Consider the following 23,507-nt stretch of genomic DNA (forward strand, 5'->3'; position numbering starts at 1 on the left):
AATTGATTGCAGCAAAAATAATTCCGTTTATTCTTTCCAACGGGGGGGGGGGGGGGGGGGGGGGGAATTAAGGGAGAGGTTAGAAGGTTCTGCCGTGTGAACTACAGACCAAAACAAGGAGCCTGTCTTGCACTCTGGCACATTGTTGTGGTGTGAGGTTTCTCAAGTTTCCTACACAAACAAGAAATTACTCATGGGGCAAATGTTCTGCCGGACCTTACGTTGAGCACCTGCGTGGCTCCGGAACATCCACAGCGGTGTATTGTGCACGTAGCAGACTACAGCATCTCAATATCTTGCAGCTGAGCAGCAGGACATTCCTCACAGCACAAAAAGTCACTATGTTTTTCCTTTTTTTTTTTCTTTTTCCGTGTTAGCGCCGCCAAGCAAGTGTGGCTATGAGTACAGACGTGGACAGATGGAGAGAGGACAGCAGGAAGGAGTGGGGGGATAGGGCAGGGGTTAGTATGCGTCGCGGCCCGTCTTCAGCAGGAACTGTGCCTTCATTCGTCTAAAAAGTCTTCGGGAAAACCTGGGGAAAACCTCAGACGGCACACCCGGTGGCAGGATTCGAACCCGTGTCACCTCCCAGTCTCGGCGTGGAAAGTGATCACTCTGAAGTGGGAGCTGGTGAAAAGGCACTATGGTGGGTGCTCTTGCTCGTGTGTAGAGCCTGAATTTTTAGGGTTTTACCTGATTCTTCCCCGAATTTGCACCCTGAATTGAAGGTTGCCTCTTTTGGGTGAAACTCGATTTTTACCCGGCAAACTGCCCTCACTGGGATGTCTGTAGGAATGCACTAACTTACTTGTTTGGCAGAAAAATGCAATTACATCACCGTTTGTACCTAACCGCTACGGTTGGTTTGAATAACTGAGCCCCATTTCTCCCCAAATTTAGCGTACTGGAAGTTTTTTCACCCGAATTTGCGCGAATTTAGTGCGCACGTTTATTTACCCGATTTTTACCCCCCCGAATGTGGGAAAAAATATTTCTCGAAAACTTCAGGCTCTACTCATGTGGCAGCAGTAAGATATGTCACATTGCAAACATTCTGCTGGAATACATATTCTGGGCAATGTCGCCTTTGTGGGTACACAGGGTTGGTCAAATGGTTTGAGATTTACATTCCGCTCCCCAGTCTTCTGAAGTCTTCTGAATCGCACAGGGCTTCATGCGTGCAAGCTACAAGCCTTCGTATCCACCTCCGTGTTGTGCGCTTGAGCGAAGCAGGAGGTAAAATGTACACCAGTTTATTAACTTTGGTAAAGGATATAAAATGATAATCCTAACCTGACTAATTTATTTATTTTTGTTTATTTTAATTACCGTAATTTCGCATGCATTAGCCGCGGCTTATGCGAGATATTTTATCTTCCACAGGCGCTCTGCGGCTTATCTGATGACTATTTTTCCCCGGTATTTTCCCCATGCACCGGTTTTAACGAATGGGCCGACAGTGTCTCTGGAACAGCACCGCCCGGCCAATGCACCAACAGTGCGTAACAGGGGCGCGCCCATATTAGAGTGGACTGATCTTCCTGATGCCTACCCCCAAGCAGCTTTAACGAAAGTGGTTACAGTGATTTACATCTTCTGGAAGCCCTCTGGACCCCTCGATCCATGGAAAACACGCAACAAGACCACAATCCGATCATGGTAGAACACTAGAACTGACCTCCTTTGTTGTACACCATTGCGACCCAGGAGTACGAACCACAGGGTTTATGGCCTTCTCTGTGGTCACTTTTGTGGCACAAATCAGTCGCGTCGTACCGCCTGCGGCTTATCTGCCAGAAAATTTTCGAAACCTTCCTAAAAACGGGTCCTGCGGCTTATCTGTGGTGCAGCTTATACATGTGAAATTATGGTATTACATTTTGTACAGTATTTTATATACTGTATTCACTCTTCACTATTTTTTCCACTGTAACTACTGCAATTACAATTTTTTTTTTTTACACCCCCCATGTAATGTCCCGTAAGGGCCCTTGGGGTAAAATAAATGAACAAATAAATATAGTGCGCAAAAAGACTCTTCACTCAGTCGCTACTTCATGAATCATTTTAATGGTTACCTGCTCCTCCTAGAGCAGCCACTGTACATATCTACAACTGCAGTAAGGTATAAAAGCAGCCATTCGAAAGTACAAAAATATAAAAGTCCTAAAATAGTACACAATAAGATGTTAAAAGAGGGCCCATCATAGCTGCAGTGCAAAGAGTACTTGCGTCAGCAATCACTGCACCCTGCAGTCGTCCGGATTCTGCAGTAGAGGGGGTCTCCGGAATGCAGGACCTGAGCCGGTGCTGCTTGTTGAAGGCACTATTGACAATGATAATAATAAAATAAAAATAAAAGAATATATTTATTGAAACACAGTCTCAGCTACAGTTCGTGTGGCTTCACCCATGACCATGGACTTGCAACACGGCTAACAGCAAACGCACTTAAGACCCCAGTAATCGTGCTCACATGCAACAACAGAATTTTCAATGTAACATTTGAATGTGAGCACTTCGAAAGCTCTTCAAAGTGAGCACAGGTGAACACAAGGAGACGAGAAACACAGTATCACTGAACGCGTATCTACGAGCAATACAACACTGTGGAAGGAAGCATGGTAAGTGAAAAGATGGCAGTTTAAATGTACAAGTTTTTTAGCTATGTACACTGGACTGCACTTTACAAGGTGCTGCACCTGGAGAGCAAAAGATATTCTCCAGAGACCTTTCACCAGGTCACTTTTGCTGGTAAATTCTCTACCAGGAATGTCTTTGCTAGATATGAAATGACAGTACAACTTTTACAACTACAACCGAAAGACGACTTCGATCAATCTGACCACCATAGTGCACCACACTAGGGGGCCCACTACAGAGGGGGGAGGTCTCCACTAACATCCTCGCATATCTCTGCACACAGTGAAGAGCAATCCCTCACTAGCACATTATCAGAGCCACGTGAGCAAAAAAAACCAATTGGGTAAACATGTGAATATGTTCAAGACTGGCTATCCAGAGAAGCAACTTTATTGGTGATATCAACAGAATGCCAACTTTTGAGTTATTCCGTATTCACACGAGCGACAGCAAATGCTGGTACTGTATAATACTGTATACCCCAGCACAAGACTCTGACAGGACAACAGGAGGCTAGGACAGCACAGGCAGGAAGCTACACGAAACACAGCATACCTTCCTGCTACCACATGAGCCTGGACACTCAGCACTAATCCGGAATATCCGGTGCCACTACCGCAGCGAACCACATTTTCTCGAATACAGTAGAACCCTTTTGTAGTAAACTCTCTGGGACCATGATGAAATTTTACTAGATCAGGAGTTTTATTATATCAGGTGTGCCATTGAATGTATGGGATTCTATCGGGACCGCAGTTCTCGTTTACTATAAGCAGAGTTTTACTACAAGAGGAGTTACTATAAAGAGGTTCTACTGTATACGACTTTTTCTTTTTCCAAAACCCAGTGTTCCAAAGTCGAGGTTGTTTTAGATTCGAATATGCGTGCCACAACGAGGTCAGGGAAGAGGTGGAAGCGGGTGACAGGACAGGCCAATATGACGTGGACAGTATCGCGTGTTGCAACGTCAGTGCGATGCAAATACGGCAACACGGACACAGTGGGGACGCCATTCAAGCTTCGATTTCCTGTGTTTGGACGAAAAGTTAAATGCTTTCGTGAATACAGCAACAATTTTGTGGTGGCAACGCACAAAATGTTACAAGGTGTCAAAAACAACGGGGAGAGATCAAGAATTGTGCCAACGCAGCGGATTTTGGACGCTTGGTGCCATGTGCCTGATGACGCTGTCACGCACACTGTTAAAAAAAAAACGGAGGTAAACTAGCTGTGGGCAGATAGCAACAAAGGACACAGTAGCCAAGAAACTGATGATGAATAAATGGTATTGCGCATTGATTCCAACTGCTATACTGCCTCCCAATCCCCTTTTACTTTTTTTTTTTCCAAATTTGTGTACCCTGAAATCGGGAGGTCATCTTAGATTCGAGAAAATACGGTATTCTGCAGCAGACGACAAGAACATTCAGTCGTCTGCTAAGTGCTGTCCCAGTATTCCGGCAGCATGCGAATACCCAACGTAACACGCAGCAGAACTTTAACCTCGTGAATCGTTTTTTTTTGCCTTTTCTTCTGCTAGATTATTCCGTGGAGGTGTCACTCACATGGTTAGTTGAGTGCAGGCAACCAGCTGAGCTTGACGTCATATACAGTCGAGCCCGTTTATAATGATATTGACGGGAACGCGAAATCTGATGGTTATATATCAGAGTATCGTTAGAAACGAGCTTTCGAGAAATTGCCGCTCGGGTTCGTGTAAACGAAGTAGATCGCCACAAGCAGAACGCCGCTGAACATGAGCGTTTGTTAGGAGCACAGAAGCATTTTATCTAGCTTTAAATTGACGCAGCTGCGCGTCGAAAGCCTTTGATAACATAACCGTCGATACCGTGTGAGGCGCCGCAACTTTTGAGATCGACGACCTCATCCATTGCTCGTCATCCAATGCTGTAATCATCATCATTCTCACGATCAGGACTGCAAGGTCCATCAGAATGCGCCTCCGCCACGGGTAATCCGTCGACGCGTGTTTGGATGGTGACACGCAACTGTCTGCCAATACACGTTTTCGAAGCCGCGGTGCTTCACAATGCGGTTTTACACTACAGGGTTATTCTAGCAAACGTTACACATTTTGACTGCACTGTAAAAATAGAAGACTACATTTGGCCCATCCCAAACTTTGCAGACTGATAGCCATTTATCTGAAGTTTCATTGGAATTTTTTGCAAGCACTATGGTCATGTAGAAAGAGAATTAAAAATAAAGCAAAATCACGACCCATGCATTTTCAATGGCCTATCCCACACAAACACTGCCATTTTTTCTTGTGTCTGCTTCACGTTCACATCACTTCACACAGGTAGCGCTGCTTACAACGATGTGACATGCCGATTCTGACGTTATGCACCAATCCTCGTGTTCTGTATGCTGGTGCCACCTGTGTGTGGTGAAATGAAAGTGAAGCGCACACAGCAGAAAATGGCGGCTTTTGAGTGATATAGGCCATAAAAAATGCATGAAGTGAGATTTTGCTTGTTTTTTAATTTTTCTTCTACGGGACCATAATGGTCACAAAAACTTCCAACAGAACTTCAGAACAATGGCTACCAGTCTGCAAAGTTTGGTGCTGAACAAACCCTGTCTTCTATTTTTAAGATGCGATCAAAATGTGTAACGTTTGCGGGACTAACCCTGTGGTACGAAAGCCGTAGAGCGCATGTAACTTAGGGTCGAGCCACGCGCTTTTCCTTGTGCAAAAAGAGTCTCCGAACCGCGGATGCTGTCGTAGCAAGCACGAAGCGAAAGAATAAAAAAAGCTTGAAGATGAGAGAACGATGTGGAGAGGGAGCAACCTCCTCTACTTCTCGCGAGCTCCTTCCGCGCTTTCGAAGTCGCTTGCCTCGCAACGCACGCATCTATCCACGGCAGTCATGCGCGGATAAACGCACTGCGTTCTCACTTTAGCAGGCACGGAGGCAAAGGCTCTTGAAAATGCCAGTGTAATTTGTTTTCAGTGACATTGTGCAGTCTCGCTTTCTAATTTTCGCGCGTTTTACCGGCCGCCGGAAGAATTCCGATCGCTATATGCGAGCAAGCGCTTTTGCGGCGATCGTTATATCGATGTTTTGTTTACGTGTAGTCCAATGGCATACCTGCCAACTTGGGAAGATCCAAATTAGGAAGATTTCAAAAGCAGGGGGGGGGGGGGGGGGGGGGGGGGTAGGAGAAAGCCGAAGTTGGGTGGCTTTTATGTGCATATGTAACAGGAGCACACTTCATCGCAGCATGCTCGTCGGGCACAAGTTTTGCAGCAACAGACTTTGCCCTCTCCAAGAAACTATCTGGGTGTCAAGCTGAGACAAGGCTATGACACTTTCTCAAAAGAACGTGAGGACACAAAACTATGTCTCTGTTCTCTTTTCGAGGTTGAGGTTCTCTGCGAAGTACGCAAGGTCGAAACAGCTGGTGCAAACTACTAGTGCGAAACAGCTAGTGCTAGGCTTTGTCGCCCGAAAACATGGAGGAAATGCCCGGAAACTAGAAGTGCTAGAACTAGAACCATAACCAGAACCCCTAAACTCCGTAACACAGAGGCTCCGGGAAGCGGCAGCGATGACGATGGCAATTGGGCTGGTATTGGGTTGACGTTTTTGTCTGTGTGCCCAGGGGAAAAGCAGGCGTTTGATATATATACAGGTAAAATGCATTTTCCGGGAGATTTGCTTCTCGACCGTACAATCGTACAAACCGGTCCGAATCTGGGAGTCTCCCGGATGAATCGGGAGAGTTGACAGGTATGCAATGGGAGAGCTGACGGGAACCAACAATTCGATCGCAATATCGGAGTTATCGTTCTATCGAAGATCGTAATAAACGGGCTCGACTGTATGTCTTTTTGCCAGAGAATTCCCAATGTCGCGTTCTCAACTGAGGAGATTAGAATCCAACCGTATCCGTTCTGGGTGGGTCACGGCCCACGAGACCATCCCTTTAAGTAGCGCACGGTGCAATACGTGTAGGAACAAAGGTGCGATATGGCATTGCACCCAAACCTTAGGGCAGCAAGATGTGGAGAGGACAAACTTAAGAGCATGAGATACGCAACTCTCAATGCTATGCGTAGGCAAAAGGTACAACATCTGAAGGAAGTACCTGTAGTATGGGAAGCAACATTTTCTTTGCCACACGGGCTCGTAGCAGCGTCTTTGGCAGCATGCAGGTTTGTATCCATGCTCTTGCAACAGTTGGCACTGGTGCTTGTGGCAGCATCTTTCGTAGTCAGTCGTCTGTAATCAGTGGCGTTACCAAATGTCAATGTCAAAATGTCAAGTTTTTGAACTGTCAATTCTTGCGTGAAATTTGTAAATGCGAGAACTTTATGTGGCTCGAGAACATCGAGAGTTTTACAGCGTTCAAAAACCTTGAATGATGCATATCGTCGTCACTGTATCCTTCATTAGGGTTAATGCAGATGCTTTGAGAAATTTTTTTTCCCAAGGGCTTTCAAGGACGCACATGGACTTCTCAGAATAATGTCTCTAGAATTACAACTGGTTCTATACACACCACTGCTACAGAAAATTTAATTATAAACATTTTTACAAAATATAAAAGCAAAATAAATATGACAAGTGTTTGTATACTGCATGCAACATACTGTGAGTTTAATTTATACAAGCTTTCGCGTGAAGGTCCAGCTTCTTCATGTACAAAGTGAAGTGGTGACACGCATAAGTATATATGGTAGTACAGTCGCCGACCGTTAATTCGGACCCTAATAATTCAGACTTTCCAATAGTTCAGACAAAATCTTGGACTCAATCAATAGCCCCCATAGAACCAATGCATTTCAGCTTCCAATAATTCAGACCGTTTTCGGGGCCACGGCTCGATAATTCAGACGGATTTTGGCCGACTTTCCCTACTTTTTGTGAAAATCCATGCTTCTTAATTCAAATTCGGAACCTCAAACTTCCAACTCCCGCTCGCCGCCGGGCTGCCCCTCCAGTAGCTCCCTCGGAGCGCCGCCTGCGGGGAGGAGAAGCGCGCGCCCGCGCAAAGTTCGCGTTCATGTGATCGACGTTGCTGCTTAGACGCGCACTTCGGATGCGACAATCGAAACTGTGGAAATGTCGTCGTCTCCGTCAACTGACAGTGATGACAATGCGATCAGTGGCATTTTGGATATCAGCGATGTGGACGGCACGCCGTCGGAGACTCGAGGGAACGTGGAACCAGCTGCCATAGCAAGCACGAGCTCCGAACCGTCAACGTCCTCCGCGCCTGAGACTGGAACCGCAACACGTAAAAGGGGCAAGTACTCGGGGCTTACTCTGGAGCAGAAAGTAAAAGCTATTCGCATGGTTCATGGGGGACGGAAGCAGATAGATGTTGCCAATGAGCTCAAAATCAGTAGACAGACCCTGTCAAGTATCATGAAGCAGAAGGCCAAGATATTAGCCGCGTCTGCCACAATAAACGCCAGTGTGAGAGTGGATTTTTATGATGAACTACTAATTCGGACAAATCCCGTGACCATTAGAAGTCCGAATTAACGGTCGGCGACTGTATATAAATATACATGACTAAACACAATGTTGTACAAAAAAGAACAATGAGAATGTGAAGTGGGCTTCACCTAACTCTTGCATGTAGTGAGGCGAAACCCACTTGGAGAATGGTGATTGCGATACATCGCTTCAGTGATATTCGAAAAATATTCTAAAATTTCGAATACTGAAAATAAGCTGCGAATATTTGCACAGCTCTGCATTCCCCAGTATATTCGCTCACTTTGACATAATATGTTGGCCAACCAAAAAAGCATGGAAAATAATTGGAGAGGAATCGATATCTGAGATACGTTCTCACACACGGAACATTACATTGCAACACTGCACTGTTTCATCCCGCAAAAATTTTGGCTAACTTCGTTTCATTCTAATTTAATAATGTGTGGATATTTGATATTTTCCCGTACAAACAGACTAGACAGTATTCATGCAAGTTGAGCATGTTTAAAATATTATACATACCTTAAAGCAGCTTTCAGTGGCATCATGGTAACCAATGTATTAGCTAGTACACGGTGTCACAGAAAACGTGCCATTGAATTGCAAGAGAAAAAAAAAACATACCACCTAGAAACATGTGGTCAACAGCATTTGTTCTTACTAGGTTGTTGCCACCTCCTGATGTGAATATCACGTATCAATTTTTACGAAGTTAACTCAAAAATTGCCAAGTAAAGGTCACTTTTTTTACCCCACCAATGTGAAGAGCACGCCCAATTTACTGAGACTACTTTACTGAGACTAATCGACAGTGACATCAAGGAGCCCACAGAGGGATAGCAAAAGGAAATAAGACAGGCACGGCGTATTGCATCCGGCGTCTGCTAGGATCATGCCTTCACCCTCACAATTGCAAGAACTGTCACATTTTCTACTATCCCTATGTGGGCTGTGTTTAGCAACCTCCTTTCATCGGACTGACAACAAGGGCGCTCAAAGTATCGTTGACCGCTAGGCTCTTGGTGATCCAAAAAGCATGATGTTAAGCTATTTTTTTCGATGGGATAGCATCCAGTGGGATAGGTTCCGATTGGATAGCTTCGATGGGATAATTGAGTGAATTCGGCACACGTTTCACATTGGTGGGATGAAAAAGCGACGTTTACTCGGCAGATTTTCGAGTTCAGTTTGTAAAAATACCTAAACTAGAAACAACTAACTTAACTAGAAACTTGAAACTTAAATTAGAAGGTGGCAAAGATCTAGTAAGAACAAATGCCTCTGACCGCATGACTCTAGGTGGAGTAGTTTTTTTTATTATAATTCTATTGCACATTTTCTGGGATGCCCTGTATGCCATATACAAACGACGCAAGATTCCAAAATTTTGGTGCGCCGTTCATACAGGCCCGGTAGAGCCAGCATTTACGTTACTACTGCGTTGAACAAGCGCGAAAGAAGTAAGCTACTGCAGAACTGGCGACGGTCAAGATGCAAAATATATACCAGCCCTCCCAGTGGTGAAATCAGAGTTCGAGGTAACTTGTTAGTGTAACTTAAGTTCCATTTTTTGGTATTACTTAGCTCGATACTTTTGCGCCGTGGTAACTTTCAGAGGAACTCGTTTCTTCTTCAGGTAACTTTGCCAAAGTAACTCAAGCTAAGTTCCCAGTAATTCTCCAATTCGCTTTTCACTCATCCTACAGTTTTGCAGTTTATTTTATACTACCTTCGAGATGTGAGCTGTGAAACTTTTCGTTCGAGCTTCTTCGTCCTCATTGTCTGATGATTGAGCTGGGCTCGTAGGCGTTCGATGACCATGTCGTCCCCGATTGAGGGCCCAGAGAGTGCCTTGGCAGCCTCCATTATCAGCGCTTCTTCTCGAGACCCTGGTGACATGGGCTTGCGGGCCTTCTCATATTTGGCTCTGCGGCAGGAACTGCACTGGCTGTCTGGCAGGCTCACTGCATATCGATACAGAAGAACAATATTTTGCATCTCTTCAAATGGGTTTGCTAACAATTTTCTGTGGAAGTAGAGCTACAACATAGTTAGGGTTTGTGGTTTTCGACATCCGCCAAAAAAGGCTACCCCCCCCCAATTTGGAATATTCCGAAAAAACCTGGGAGAGGAGCCCCAACTTTGAGCAACAAATCGAACAGTAAATGCTATTTTGGCACCCGTACGGTTCCGTTTCAGTCACGTTAGGTTTTGATCAACAGTACGAGGCCCCCCCTTATACAGTTCTGAGATTGGTATTTTCCTCATTTTGGGGGTTAAAGGTTAAAGGGACCATGAAAGGATATTTGACAAGCCCACGATCATTTTTAATTTGTTCCCCCGTACTAAAGCATTCACTCTGTGAAATACGAAGTTGAAAATCGTTCAAATAGCGAAAATATTCTATATTTACCACAGGCGTGAACGGCAGCTGTTACGGCCCGCCTCCGAGGCGAACTGGCCGTGACATCATACACAGAACATGTTGCCGATTTGCGGACGGGCTTTTGCGAGAAAACTGCAAAATTTTCAAACGAGCTTGCGTACATCGTCGTGAAATTTGTTTTAATTTGACTTGGAGACAAGATTGTGACTAACCGTTGACACAGAATCCTACGAGAAATGTAATATAGCCGTTGACTGTCGGCGTGGTTACCGGAGCACGTTTTCCTCTTTAAACTACTTCTTCGTCAGAACATACCTTCGTCTGTGACATTTTACGAGCTGCTGCGTACTGTACGATACATAGCAGAGAGTCGAACCGAACCCGAACCCGAACCGAAAACCGTTATTTTTGGCCGAACCGGAACTGAACCGAACCGAAAGAGTCTACGCCATCTTGGAGCTGAACCGGAACTAAACCGGTAAAAAAAATACCGGTTTCCGGTTCAAATAACGGTTCACACGAAATTAAGTGCGAAACTTTGGATGTTGTGCATGAACACAAAAACAATTTTTCGTGTTTTTTCTTCATCTATTAGCTTCGTAGACATCCTCTTGCTTGCCGAAAAAGTCGTGCCATCCCAACAATGATTTGGATCTTCTCGAGTCACGAAATAGCAACAGATAGTAACTTAAAACTGCTATGGACTACTAACGTCTAAGACGTACACATAAATACATATAAGAATTAGGGATCAACAGGAGATGAGGGACAGTTTTGGGTAGTAGTCAATAAGTGACATATTATAATAATATACTAATCAGAGTCAGCTATACACAGGGTGTCCACCCTAGCAGCAGAAATGATCGCTGTTACATAGCACCGTCAATGGGAAACTGACACTCTCCTATGACGTTTGTGTCACAAACAGGCATTGTATTGTAAGATCAGTCCGTTTGTAACACAAACCTGTCAGTTTTTCTTTGACAGCGCTATGTCTTCGAGATGATCTCTACCGTTATCGCAGGCATCCTGATAAATGCGAATACGCGGCTGTGCGACCTTCGGTCTTTCAAATATTCTCCCCTTCCTTTTTCTTCTTCTGTTCTCTTATACGTAGTGCATTGCGAAAGCAGACTACCTTAGAGCTCAGCTCTAGCACGTATTCGTGTGTACACAACGCCGCAGCATAATTCCCAACGTGTGTGCGTGTGAACTTACATAATCCCCTTATACGCTAGCCACACTGCAAACTTAAAGGTACTGTAAAGCGGCACCGATCAAATGTCATTTAGTGTGGCTGTTCGATAGTCCAAGTCACGAGGACAAAAACTGCGCAAGTTTCATTCCAATCGACGGTGCAATTAATTAGAAAATTACAACTAAAGTTTACGGGCAACACTGCACTATAGGTATTCGAAATGAATCCGTACTCCTGACGCACACGGCGGCAACCACATTGCATGCGTATAACACTGGGCCCGACATAACAATCCACCACAATCCACCATAAAATCCGCCCCTGCAATCCACACACACCTGAGGATAAACGGATAAGCGAACTGAAATGAAATGCTGAGCCGTTGAAAAAAATGTGTCAGGCATTCAAGAAGCCAGACAGCGTCGGGACTTGTTTGTTCACAGAGGTTCACAGAGAAAGTTTGTTCGTTCGAAAGAGGCCGCGAACAGAAGGAGCGTGCAGGCGCAGCAGAGAAATAGAGAGAGCCTCCATCGAACAGCGCTGGGTTACTTCGCAAAAACATCGGTTAACAGGTTAAACTGTTAACAGAGGTTTCAGAATGCATAAGTAAACAGGAAAACTAATAATATGGTTACTAAAATAACGAAGTTCCGATGTAATAGTGTGTAATACCAATTTTCAGTGTTGCCCGCTGTACAGGAGGTTGTTTGACACCAGGCGTCGCACCGCTCCACTACGTCGCATCTTTCATGGCAAATTAAAAATATAGCGCGTTGTCGGTCGTATGGTTCCGCATATGGTATTTAGAAGCAACAAAGTCTCTAGTCACATCACCGGCATATCATGCTTGCCTACTGCTTTACAGTGCCTTTAATGAGACGGTGTGCCGGTAAGTTCACCTCCTCACCAACTATCATCTTGTGTGGCGTCGTTCTCTCCCGGCTTGTTGAAAGCAGGGGCGTGTTGAAAAAACGGTGTCATTCGGGATGATGGTTGGTCAGGAGGTGAAGTTACTGTCATTTCGTTTATTAAGGTTACCCGCGGGCGTGCCTAGGGGACTAGAAAGTAAAGCTTCGGCCACACTCATCTTGGTCAGAATGAAAAGAACATGCCAAGTTGGCTTTCTTTTAAAATAAAAGAAGCAAGAACGACCATACTGACACAGTATCTAAAAATCACCACTGGGTCTAAAATGAGTCGAACTGTCTGTTTGCACTTGCTTTGTCTTTGTTCCACAGACACTTCACTCTAACGCCGAGCACGGCGGCGGTCAGTGCTGACACAATAACGTGCCCTTTGGTACACGTAATGTCACACCATCGCACCATTCCAATCCAATTACATACTATGAAGCGTCGTTATCTAATTAACGTGTAATCGCGATTCTGACTAATAACGAATAATTTCAATTACTTAAATGACTTAGGCCAAGGTAGGAGGCTTGGTTGAACGTTATTCCTGGTGAGATTCTGCGAACAATCCGGTGGGTCAGTTAACCTCCACGACCTGAGCTACGTGCGGGGAAAGTCAACCCAAACGAGTAATTCGTGGCTATGCTCCTCTTGTAACCGCTACTAATCTTGTCTTTCATATCGCACAAACTCATTCAAAATCCCTGAACGACTATACTGACGCTTTCCTGCCCACTTCAAGCACCGTAGCACACACACGGAAGCTTGTTTTAACCTGCCTGTTGTGCTTCATTCGCACCCGTCGCCCCTGACCCGGTTCGGGAACCGAACCGTTTAGAAAGAACCGGTTTGAACCATTATAATTGCTTTCTGGAGCTGAACCGGAACCGAACCCTTATCGCCGAACCTAAACCCGAACCGGACCGTTAAACGTTTCGGTTCGACTCTCTGATACATAGTACGCTGCGTGTGTCGCATAATCTCTTCCTCCATTGCTGATAATTTGCGTTTCGCCATATTTTGAGTGATTTTGACGGCAGATATAGGACGCCATTGTTGTCCAAACCGAAATCACGCACTCACGTGGTACTGCGGGGTGTGTCCTCCTCGTCGTTCACAGTTGGCTGAGCGGATTGGATGACGATGACGTAATCCCACTTTGAAGGCATATATCCAGCGGTCACAACCTGCTATTATTTTTGTCTGATAACTGCACCTACGTTGTACTGATTATGGTTAAAAGTTGATGTGTGTAGAATAGTGAGGGATCATAAGAACGGTTTCCTGCAGAGTACTCGGAATTCTCGAAAATCATTTCATGGTCCCTTTAAGGGAGATTTAAAACGTGCTACTGCTACGAAGCTTTAACAGGGCAGAACACGTGTGAGCACGTATGAAAGAGTACACAAAAAAAGGGGGGAAAGAAAAGGACTTGCTGGCCGATGTCAATGCTCACAATGTGAGTCGACTTGGTTATCGCTATGTTATCCTTAGCCGGTTCCTATCTGATCTGCTGGGCTCCTCCGTAAATTACCCTCAAGCTGACCGTGAAGACTCAGCACCGTACCATAGTTTTAAAATAGCTGCGTTTCTGCGCTCCTCGTACATACCTGTGTTATCTAGGTTGCCGTTGCGCAGCCTTCTTATCTCGCTCTGCAGTTCGACCTCCCTTCCGCGATGACTCTTCTTCATGGACCGTATTCTGAAAAGTAAAAAAAGTTCTGAAAGTAAAAAGTCTGTAGCAGTTCCACCAAGTCCAGGGAATTCAGGTGACCTGAAGGGGTGCAGAACGGCCAGGACAACAGGATGTCACCTGGCTCAGGGACAGGAGAAATTTACTGAAGTCAAAGGGCCCCCTACGGCATTTCATCTGACATAGTGAGAGACCACGGGCGCTCCGAGAGAAGACAATTGGGGGGGAGTATGGTTCTCCCCCTTCCTGGAGCTTCAAGGTCACCTGTGACTAGGGTTGCCACCACGCCAGCATTATACCAGCAGGGCCGGTTATTTGCTCGCTCTGACGGTTGCCGGTAGGAAGGCGACACCGGCAGCCTTCTGCCGGTATTTGTGGCTCAATACCTTTCGTATTCTTCAAAGGGTAGTAGAAGTCAAAGTAAAGGGTTCAATACCTTTCATAGGGGCTTTCGCTGGGTTTCCCCTTCAACATTCCACTACAGCGTGAATAAATCTGGACCACAGACCCAACTCTGCAGTCACCAGTCTTTTTCTTAGCTATTCATGTATTATTATCATTGTTATTCACTAAGTCTTGTGTTCGGAGTGGACAAGATCTGTGGTTGTGCAAAGCTGTTGGTGGTTGTGTCGACTGTCAGATAGAACTAGGCTGTATAAAACCATCAAGAGATCTTCGCCTACAAAGAAGGGTTTGTCTGCGTCGATGCGTTCTTCAAAGTAAGTGGCAGTCCAATCCGGTTGCTCCAATACGATCCAGTTCATGCCTGTTTATAGCAATTTCTAACATCAATGATCCAGCTACACACAGGATGCGTTTCCTCGTATTATCTTGAGCACGCTCGCTCTTCCTTTCTCTCTCTCTCCGTGCTCATCCTCCCCTCACCCACTTTCCCTTTCCCACAAGCCTTTCATGCTTTCCCTCTATTCCACCTCCTCTCCCTCAGCCAGTATTTTTCACTTCCAAAGGTGGCAACCCTACCTGTGACATTTGTGCACTCTGTCTGCGTCACAACTATAGCACTTACCTGAGTGACTTAGCTACAGTTAATTTTCCAGTCACTCTTACCAAAAGTAGTAACATAACTTGCTACAACTTAATTTTGCAGGCAAGTAACTATATTGTTACTGTGACTTGCTATTTACAGTCACAAGCTACTTGTAACTCGTACTACCCAGGACAGACAACAACCCATATCATGAGCTTCCATGGCCTACTATGTAAGAGCATTACTTCCATAATAGAAGGAACGGGAATTCAATCGGCACCGGCCATTACGATACCCACTGGAAGGAATGCAACACACAAACGCAGCAGCAACGACGACTTACTGTTCATCAAGCTGCGCAATTCTGTACATGAACTTGGCAGGTTCATTCACTCCAGTTTCTTCTGTTTGGATACCTCTTTCCGAACGTGATGATTCCTGCAAGTATATATATAACGTATTTACCATGACATACTACTCTAATATCTCTCACCGTTACTACTGCAATTCGGGGATGCAGAGGAGGATTCTGAGCCAAACTGCGCAGTTCATTAATCTGTACGGACAGCATGGCTGGCAGAAGGTTTCCACGTTCCTCGGGTGAGTGTCTGGCGTCCTTGTTGACAGGGTGGCGACCCTTGCCGGTCGAGCCAGCTGAGGATGGTTGACCCGCAGAGTTACCGCCCTTTTCCCCTAGCTTCCGTCGGAACCTCTCCACGTGTACGGCGTAGCGCGCATTCGAGGCATCGAGGTCGTCAGTATTTGACAACGTAATGGACGAGTCGGAATCGCTTTCTGAACTTGGGTTCTTGGAGACAGGTTCTTTAAGCGAGGCTTTCGTACGAATCCTCGGCACGGCTGTCGCTGCGACCGTAGAAGACGGCGTTGTCCTAGCGACTTCCGTAGTGGCAACCCCGTCTTCGATTTCTTTCGCGTCGTCACATGCTATCGCGTCCGTTACAACACCTTTATCGTTTGAGCCTGGCACGATGCGCGCGGTCACCGAAGCGTCAGCCGTCGCGATACGTGTCGTTTCAGAAGCCGCGTCTCTCGCTCGAGCTCTTGGAACATCAACGGTGTCTGTCAAAGTGGACGCGTCGCAAGTGGCCGGTTCAACGCGGGCTGTCAGAGCACGGTCGACGGTTTCCGCCGCTTCCGTCTGGGTCGCGACGCGACATTGTACAGCATCGACCCCGTCCGTCAAGGTTGCCTGGCTGCGAGTGGCTGGTCTAAGAGACGCTGTCACTGCACAATCGGAAGTCTTCGCCGCTTCTGTTTCCGTTACCGCGTCTCTCACCTCTACTTGTGGAATGGCGACCGCGTTTTCCGTACCTACCGAAACATCAACTTTTTGCAAAGTTTCGCCAGCAACCATTTTACAACAGCTGCACACACGCAAGTCAACGCCGACAGAGAACTCTGCGGTGGCTGCCCTGTCGGTCTGGGTTGCCACAGTTCTCGTCTCCGTCCGATGGCATGCGAGGTCCTCTGTACCGACAGCAGCGTCCACCCCAACGACGTCGACACTTTCAACGTGGCACGACGGTTGACATTGCCCTTCGTTAGCGCCGCGGAACGCAGGAGATGTCATGGTCGAAACGTCGGCAAAGTCTTTGCGCTCTTTCTCTACAGCAGAGCAGGAATCCGTGCAAACAGCTGCGTCAACGGTTTCCGCTCGAACTGCAGCTGTCTTTTCCGGCAAGCACACTGTGTCAGAATACTTCAATGTTTCAGTGGTTGTGTCATTTTCTTGCTCCAAGTCAATGCCTACTGAGCCACAGGATGTCCTTGTAATGTCACGTGTTCTCGTAACATCACGTGCAATGTTGGAAGGTACGGCAAAGATAGGAGAGGCACCGTTGTCAGAGTGATGTCCATAACTGTCTGTTTTACGGCGTTTCCGTGATGTCTGCGTACACAATGCAGAAGGCATGTTGAGTATAAATGGCAATAGCACATATTTCACAATACAGTGTGCAACCATTTTGTGTTGTACACATTAATTCAAAGCACAATCGCCAACTGTTTATGCAGGCTCGTAGAGAAGACATAGTGAAAGGCAAAGATGTCGAGTTCTACAAAATATATATGCATTTTGCGCTTAATACGAACTATAATTGATATGATCAAACCCAGCTTTTATCAGTTTCATTTACCCGGACCCCACTGTCAAGAAGTGCGAAGACAGGTCCATGCTCAATACATTCATTCATGGGCTTGTTTGGGTTGTGGGATACCAACAAAAAATAAAGAAAATAAAAAATCCTAATGCTGAGTACTCCACACTGCTGAGCACAGATGCTCAGCATCATGTGCTCATATAGATAAGCACGTACTTCTTAATTTGTTTTCCCAAAATGAATTTGCTTTTATCCACCTGGTATTGCCCAGTTTTAAAGAAATTGGCCGGTTTAACTTGAGATAAGACTACTTTTGCCCCCCCACCCCCCATCTCCAAGATATAAAACCAAAAGCACCAGAGAGGGGCGTCGTAGGACTTCATAGGATTCCAGTTTTTACTGCCACGGACTCATTCCTAGGACTACTTACTACTAGGACTACTCCGAGGACTACCGTAATTTCATGCGTATTAGCCGCGGCTTATGCGCAATATTCTTTTCTCAGGAGCGCTCTGCGGCTTATCCACTGGTGCGGCTTATCTGATGACTATTTTCCCCATACGCCAGTTTTAACGAAAGGGCCGACAGTGTCTCTGTAACAGCACTGCCCTGCCAATGCACGAAAAAAGTGTGTAACAGGCATGGGTCCACATTCGAGCAGATTGATCTTCCTGGTGCATTCCCCAGAGCAGCTTTAACGAAAGTGGTGACAGTGATCCACGTCTTCTGGAAGACCACTGATCCATCAATCCACGAAAAACACCCAACAAGGGTACAATCCGATCTTGGTAGAACTCTAGAGCTGACCTCCTTTATTGCACACTATGCCGACCCCAGAGTATGGGCCACAGGGTTTATGGCCTTCTCTATGGTCTCCTTTGTCGCACAAATCAGTCGTCTCGTATTGCCCGCGGCTTACTCTGCCAGAAAATTTCCAAAACGTCACTAAAAACGCATCCTGCGGCTTATCTGCGGTGCGGCTTATACGCGTAAAATTACGGTACTCATTCCATTTCACCACATTGCCGCCAGCAGTCGGGTGCAGCATCCCCCCCCCCAATCCCCACCAATCATCATTCAAATAACGTTTTTAACACAAGGACTTAATTGCTTGATTACATATCACCAAGGGGCTCTTTTTTTTGTGTGTGCTTGAGTGCTCCCACATGCTACCATGAAGCCCCCTCCAACCGAAAGGATTTGTGCAAAAGTTTATAAAACTTCACGAAAACTTTGAGGCGTGCAAGCATTAAAATTACAAATGCAGATTTGCTAAACGTGGTTTCAATACCAATATCAGCCATGTCGAACACACTGCCAACAAAACCCTGGTGTCGGCAGATCTCGAAAGGCGCACATTTTCGATGTAAACAATCATCTTTAGGTGCCGACTTAAAGGGACCATGAAATGATATTTGACAAGCCCACGATAATTTTTAATTAGTTCCCCTGTACTAAAGCATTCACTCTCTGAAATATGAAGTTGAAAATCATACAAATAGCGAAAATTATCCTATATTTACCACAGGCGTGAACGGCAGCTGCTACGGCCCGCCTCTGAGGCGAACAGGCCGTGACATCATACACAGAACATGTTGCCGATTCGCGGACGGGCTTTTGCGAGCAAAGTGCAAATTTTTCAAACAAGCTTGCATACTTTGTCATTAAATTTGTTTTAATTTGACTTGGAGACAAGAATGTAACTGACCGTTGATACAGAATCCTATGAGAAATGTAATATAGCCGTTGACTGTCAGCATGGTTACCGGAGCACGTTTTCGTCTTTGAACTACTTCTTCATCAGAACATACCTTTGTCGGCGACATTTTACGAGCTGCTGCGTACCGAACGATCCATAGACGCTATACGTGTCGCATAACCTCTTCCTCAATTGCTGATAATTTGCCTTTCGCCATATTTCAAGTGATTTCGACGGGAGATATACGACGTCGTTATTGTCCAAACCGAAACCATGCATCCAAGTGGTCCGGTGGGGTGTGTCCTCCTCGTCGTTCACAGTTGGCTGAGAGGATTGGATGGCGATGACGTAAGCCCACTTCGAAGGCATATATCCAGCGGTCACGCCCTGCTATTTTTGTCTGATAACTGCGCCCCCGTTGTACTGAATACGGTTAAAAGTCGATGTGTGTACGATAGTGATGGATCATGAGAACGGTTTCCTGCAGAATACTGGGAATTCTCGAAAATCATTTCATGGTTCCTTTAAAGGGGTAGAGAGGATCACCCAAAATATTTTGAGCGTAAGACGTCTGAAAGTATATGCGCCAATTTGCCAAACAGCACAAAAGGTTTTGAAGCATGTAGCTTTTTCACAGGAAAAAAAAATGTACACAAACACAGCCGCACTCGTTCACTCTCAACTCGCCTCACGGGGTGCCATAAGGAGGAAAAGGACGACTTATGACGTCGTAACTTCTGGGCAATTGGTAGAGGTCAGCACCTGTCTTTCTCTTTTTGTGCATGAGCACTTCCGTCTTTTGCTAGTCTGTAACCCGGCTCCCTCCGGGGCCGTGGTGCCCTTGTGGCCCTTGCCGTGCCCTTGTGGAGCCAAGGTGACCTTGGGCATGGAGAATTTCATTGTCACGCAAGAGTTTCCCCGTGTGCAATGCTTCTTCAGAGCCCTGACTAGCAGACGACACTCTGAACCAATCAGCGAGCCCGGACCTTGTAGCGTCAGCGCAAGGTCACAGGCTGGCACTTTATTCAATTTCTGCGATAAGTACGGCTCTGTGGGGTGAATTGCTTTTCCCTGTGCTTTGTACTGGCCTACTTAACCATTTTGTAGAAAGAAAACCGGGTGTTAAAAATGACTTCTGTGCTACTTTCAGGAAGGAGACACCATTAGGGCACCTTCCACCTCTCGGAGGCAACCGCAGGGATGCCACTCATTTGACGCTCACACGACAGGGACATGTTAGACACTCACGTTGCAGCACAGGCGCTCCAGTGTCGTCATTTCTCGCAGCTCGCAAAGTTCCTTTGATAGGATAGCCACCTCCCTTTCTAGGCTCTCAATCCTGAATCAAATATAGTACATAACAAAACATATACAATACAACAATGTATGTACAATATTAACGGTCGGCATTTCGACAGTAGCACTGTCTTCGTCAGGACATGCAGGACTGTCTTCATCCTGACGAAGTCAGTGCTACTGTCGAAACGTCGACTGTTAAATGTTTCATAGTATATATTATAATACTTGTCTTACATTACCCACTAAATAAACTAGTTTTTGTTAAGTCTCCTATAATCCGTCGTCCACATATTATTTTATTTTTATACGCAACAGCGACTGTAATCCTCATTTCGCGTACAGCTCACGTCAGAGTTAACTTGAACGCCATCCCGACCTGCCGACCCTGGTGGTGTTTAGCAGAAGTAACAGCAGAGGGCATTTTGGCCATCTGTTCACGGTTCAACGGGGCGAATCTCGTTACGAGGGCGTTTTTCTCTGCTGCACTCTGCCAGGGTGGCTCTCTCCCCGCTCCGCAGGCTCGAGCGGAGTTCAAGTTAAGATTGACGCAAGCTGTACTACTCTAACAAACACATCAGTGTTTACCACAGGTACTGAAAACTACAACCACATCCACTCTAGGTGAACACTTCATTTTTCTTTTTTTTTTTAGGAGAGCAAAGTTCTGTTTTCAGGATAACATGGCCACTTACTTTTCATGGCAGGAAGTGCTCTGACAGACCTGAAAGCGAAGAGCTCTGTTACGGAAAGTTTCGAAACTACATGTTCAATTCTGTTCAGGTGGGGTTTACAATACACTGTACAGTGATAGAACTGAAAAGAAGCTTCCTGTAGCAGCTCTCGCAGCTGGAAAAATCTGCTTCTGTACGAACAGTAAATACAGTCCCGTAAAATTTGCGCTCCATGAGGCAGGGTCCACCAACTCCTAGCTTCTCCGCATGTGGTGTAAGTGCTGGTCTACTGCACTTACACAAGTCTACAGTCATGTTCAACTTAAGGAGAAGAAATCTAGTCTGCCAGCTCTTAAAACATGACTGCACTGCAGGTAGGATGGCTGGAAACAGAGAGGTCACTCTCCCTCCTCTGCAAGATAATGTAATCAGTCGCACTTACTCTGCTTCCGTATTGGCTGTTAAGACTGGCCACATGACACTACACGAGCCCTCCCCCATGGTGGCACTGCAGTATCTCTCCTGGCACACTATTGTACATCCTTATGTCCAAATGCATACATAGATGACTGTCTCGATTTCTTTTCTTTCTTATGTTGAACATGACTGTAGGCTGGTTCCAATCCTAGGCAGACCCCCCAAAATTCAACATCGGATTCCTTCAAATGACGGAGGAGGGGGGGGGGGGGGGGCACAAGAAAGGAACGATGAATACACGCTTCATATCATGTGAAATGTTCACACTCACACTTCCCACTTCACTCCCAACCACATTCTTCTTCCCAAAATGCAGCACCCTCGGAACTGCCCAGTGCGTTTGATACTGAAGGAAGGTGCGTGTGCACACTTCCGTAGGAACATTGTTCCATGCTGCTCTGATCCACGCTCGGCGAAATGGCGTCGCGGAAAGCACACGCGTCATAAGCCACGCTCTTTTATGCGATGCACGTAAACAGTGGCGAGACGGCGTTCTGGCGGACCAGCATCATTGGATCTAAAGCAGACCCATAGTTTCGTGCCCCAAATTCAAGAAAAAAAGGCATGCCGGGTAAGATTCGGGTATCACATGCACCTAAAGGACTGAGTAGTTGCTATGCTGCAAGAGTGTCACAGACAGACAAACTGACAAGGATGCTGCTGCATTTGTTATACATGGTCGTACCCGTCACACGGACATTCGAAAGGCCTTTGAGCCCACTGTCCATCGGCTCAACTGCGAATTGTGCGCTGCACACAGTTTCCAAAGACCTTCGGTCAAACTATCGAATGGGTCAACGGAAAGCTCGAGGGTCCCAAAGGCCATTGAGACGCAGACGTCAATACTCTCAAAAAATACTCAATAAACAAAACACAATGTGGCCAGAGGATGCGCCGCAGCATCGCTTGATGGCGAAACACGACGACTTTCAGCTACCGTCGAAAACTGCGAGGACTGGCACTAACCATGAATCGAAGAGGGAAAAAAAAATGAAACCAACGGTACCTGAGGACAAGGAGATGAAGAAAGCTCCAAACTGGCCTCCGCGTTCTTCCACTTTTCTTCTTCACTCAGGTGCCTCTCAAAGTCTGCCTTATCGATGCCTGAATGAGAAAAAAATATATATTCGCAGTAAAAAAAAATAATAATACTATGATATGTGCACAGGGGCTTGATGCTCAACTTTCGGTTATCTCGTACAGCGCAACAAATGCACTGCTTTGCTGTGATTCACTGTGTGTGCCCACGCGATGGAAGAAGTGAGTTCTTTCTCTGAAGTTCCAGTTTTCACGAGCCATTGCCTCACATTTGGAGTGCACAAACTTAAAATATATAATGACAACGAACAGTAGGTTCAGCTCAGTTCTAGAGGCACGCGGACACAATGAAATACGTTATCTGCCGCGACCTGGCAATGCCACGAAACACCTCTTATGGGCTGTCTAATTCTTCAGGAATGCACTGGCCCAGCTTTTGAAGAACAATAAGAGAAGAGCCCAGGGTCCTAATTTTCCAGGAAGATTGAGGGCACCGCCGTACAATCGGGAGACTGAACAAACATTCGGAAGTCTCCGGGGGGTGCTGGCTGGTGTGACGCTGCGATACACACGTCAACAATGTGAGCTCAGCTAACAACATTGCTTTCAACTTTTGAGCAGTATCGTTAGCCGGTTCGAAACAGATCTTGCAGAAACTATTACGTATTAACGAGCCCTATGTTTGTCAAAATTTTGGGCGAAAAACGTTGGGTTTCGGTGTGAGCTCGGGAGTTGTGACTCGGGATAACGCAGAGGGAATATCCGGTGGAATAACTTCTCACATTTCAGGTTAACAGATCATGCCTAGATTAACGTGAGTGCAGTCCGTAGCATTCTTCACTGCCTGTGCTGGTGGCAGGATTTGCGCTTGAGTTTTACCGCTAGAGACAATTTTGCAAATTGGGGG

At 46.0% G+C, this 23,507-nt stretch overlaps 1 protein-coding gene across 1 annotated transcript in view; it reads right to left on the reverse strand.

Moving 5' to 3' along the window:
* Nucleotides 1-2,050: 2,050 nt before the first annotated feature.
* The window catches only part of LOC135376575 (uncharacterized), a 46,248-nt gene continuing 24,791 nt past the window's right edge, over nucleotides 2,051-23,507 (reverse strand). The window contains exons 15-23 of the mRNA XM_064609109.1: nucleotides 22,569-22,666; nucleotides 21,107-21,135; nucleotides 20,364-20,454; nucleotides 15,790-17,205; nucleotides 15,640-15,734; nucleotides 14,226-14,317; nucleotides 9,850-10,084; nucleotides 6,760-6,893; nucleotides 2,051-2,326 (exon numbers count right to left, since the gene is read on the reverse strand). Of these exons, the coding sequence (XP_064465179.1) occupies nucleotides 2,241-2,326; nucleotides 6,760-6,893; nucleotides 9,850-10,084; nucleotides 14,226-14,317; nucleotides 15,640-15,734; nucleotides 15,790-17,205; nucleotides 20,364-20,454; nucleotides 21,107-21,135; nucleotides 22,569-22,666 (2,276 nt within the window). The 3' untranslated portion in view covers nucleotides 2,051-2,240. The remainder of the gene's footprint in view (nucleotides 2,327-6,759; nucleotides 6,894-9,849; nucleotides 10,085-14,225; nucleotides 14,318-15,639; nucleotides 15,735-15,789; nucleotides 17,206-20,363; nucleotides 20,455-21,106; nucleotides 21,136-22,568; nucleotides 22,667-23,507) is intronic.

The sequence above is a fragment of the Ornithodoros turicata genome, unplaced genomic scaffold, assembly GCF_037126465.1.
Source record: "Ornithodoros turicata isolate Travis unplaced genomic scaffold, ASM3712646v1 ctg00001160.1, whole genome shotgun sequence".
Taxonomy (NCBI): domain Eukaryota; kingdom Metazoa; phylum Arthropoda; class Arachnida; order Ixodida; family Argasidae; genus Ornithodoros; species Ornithodoros turicata.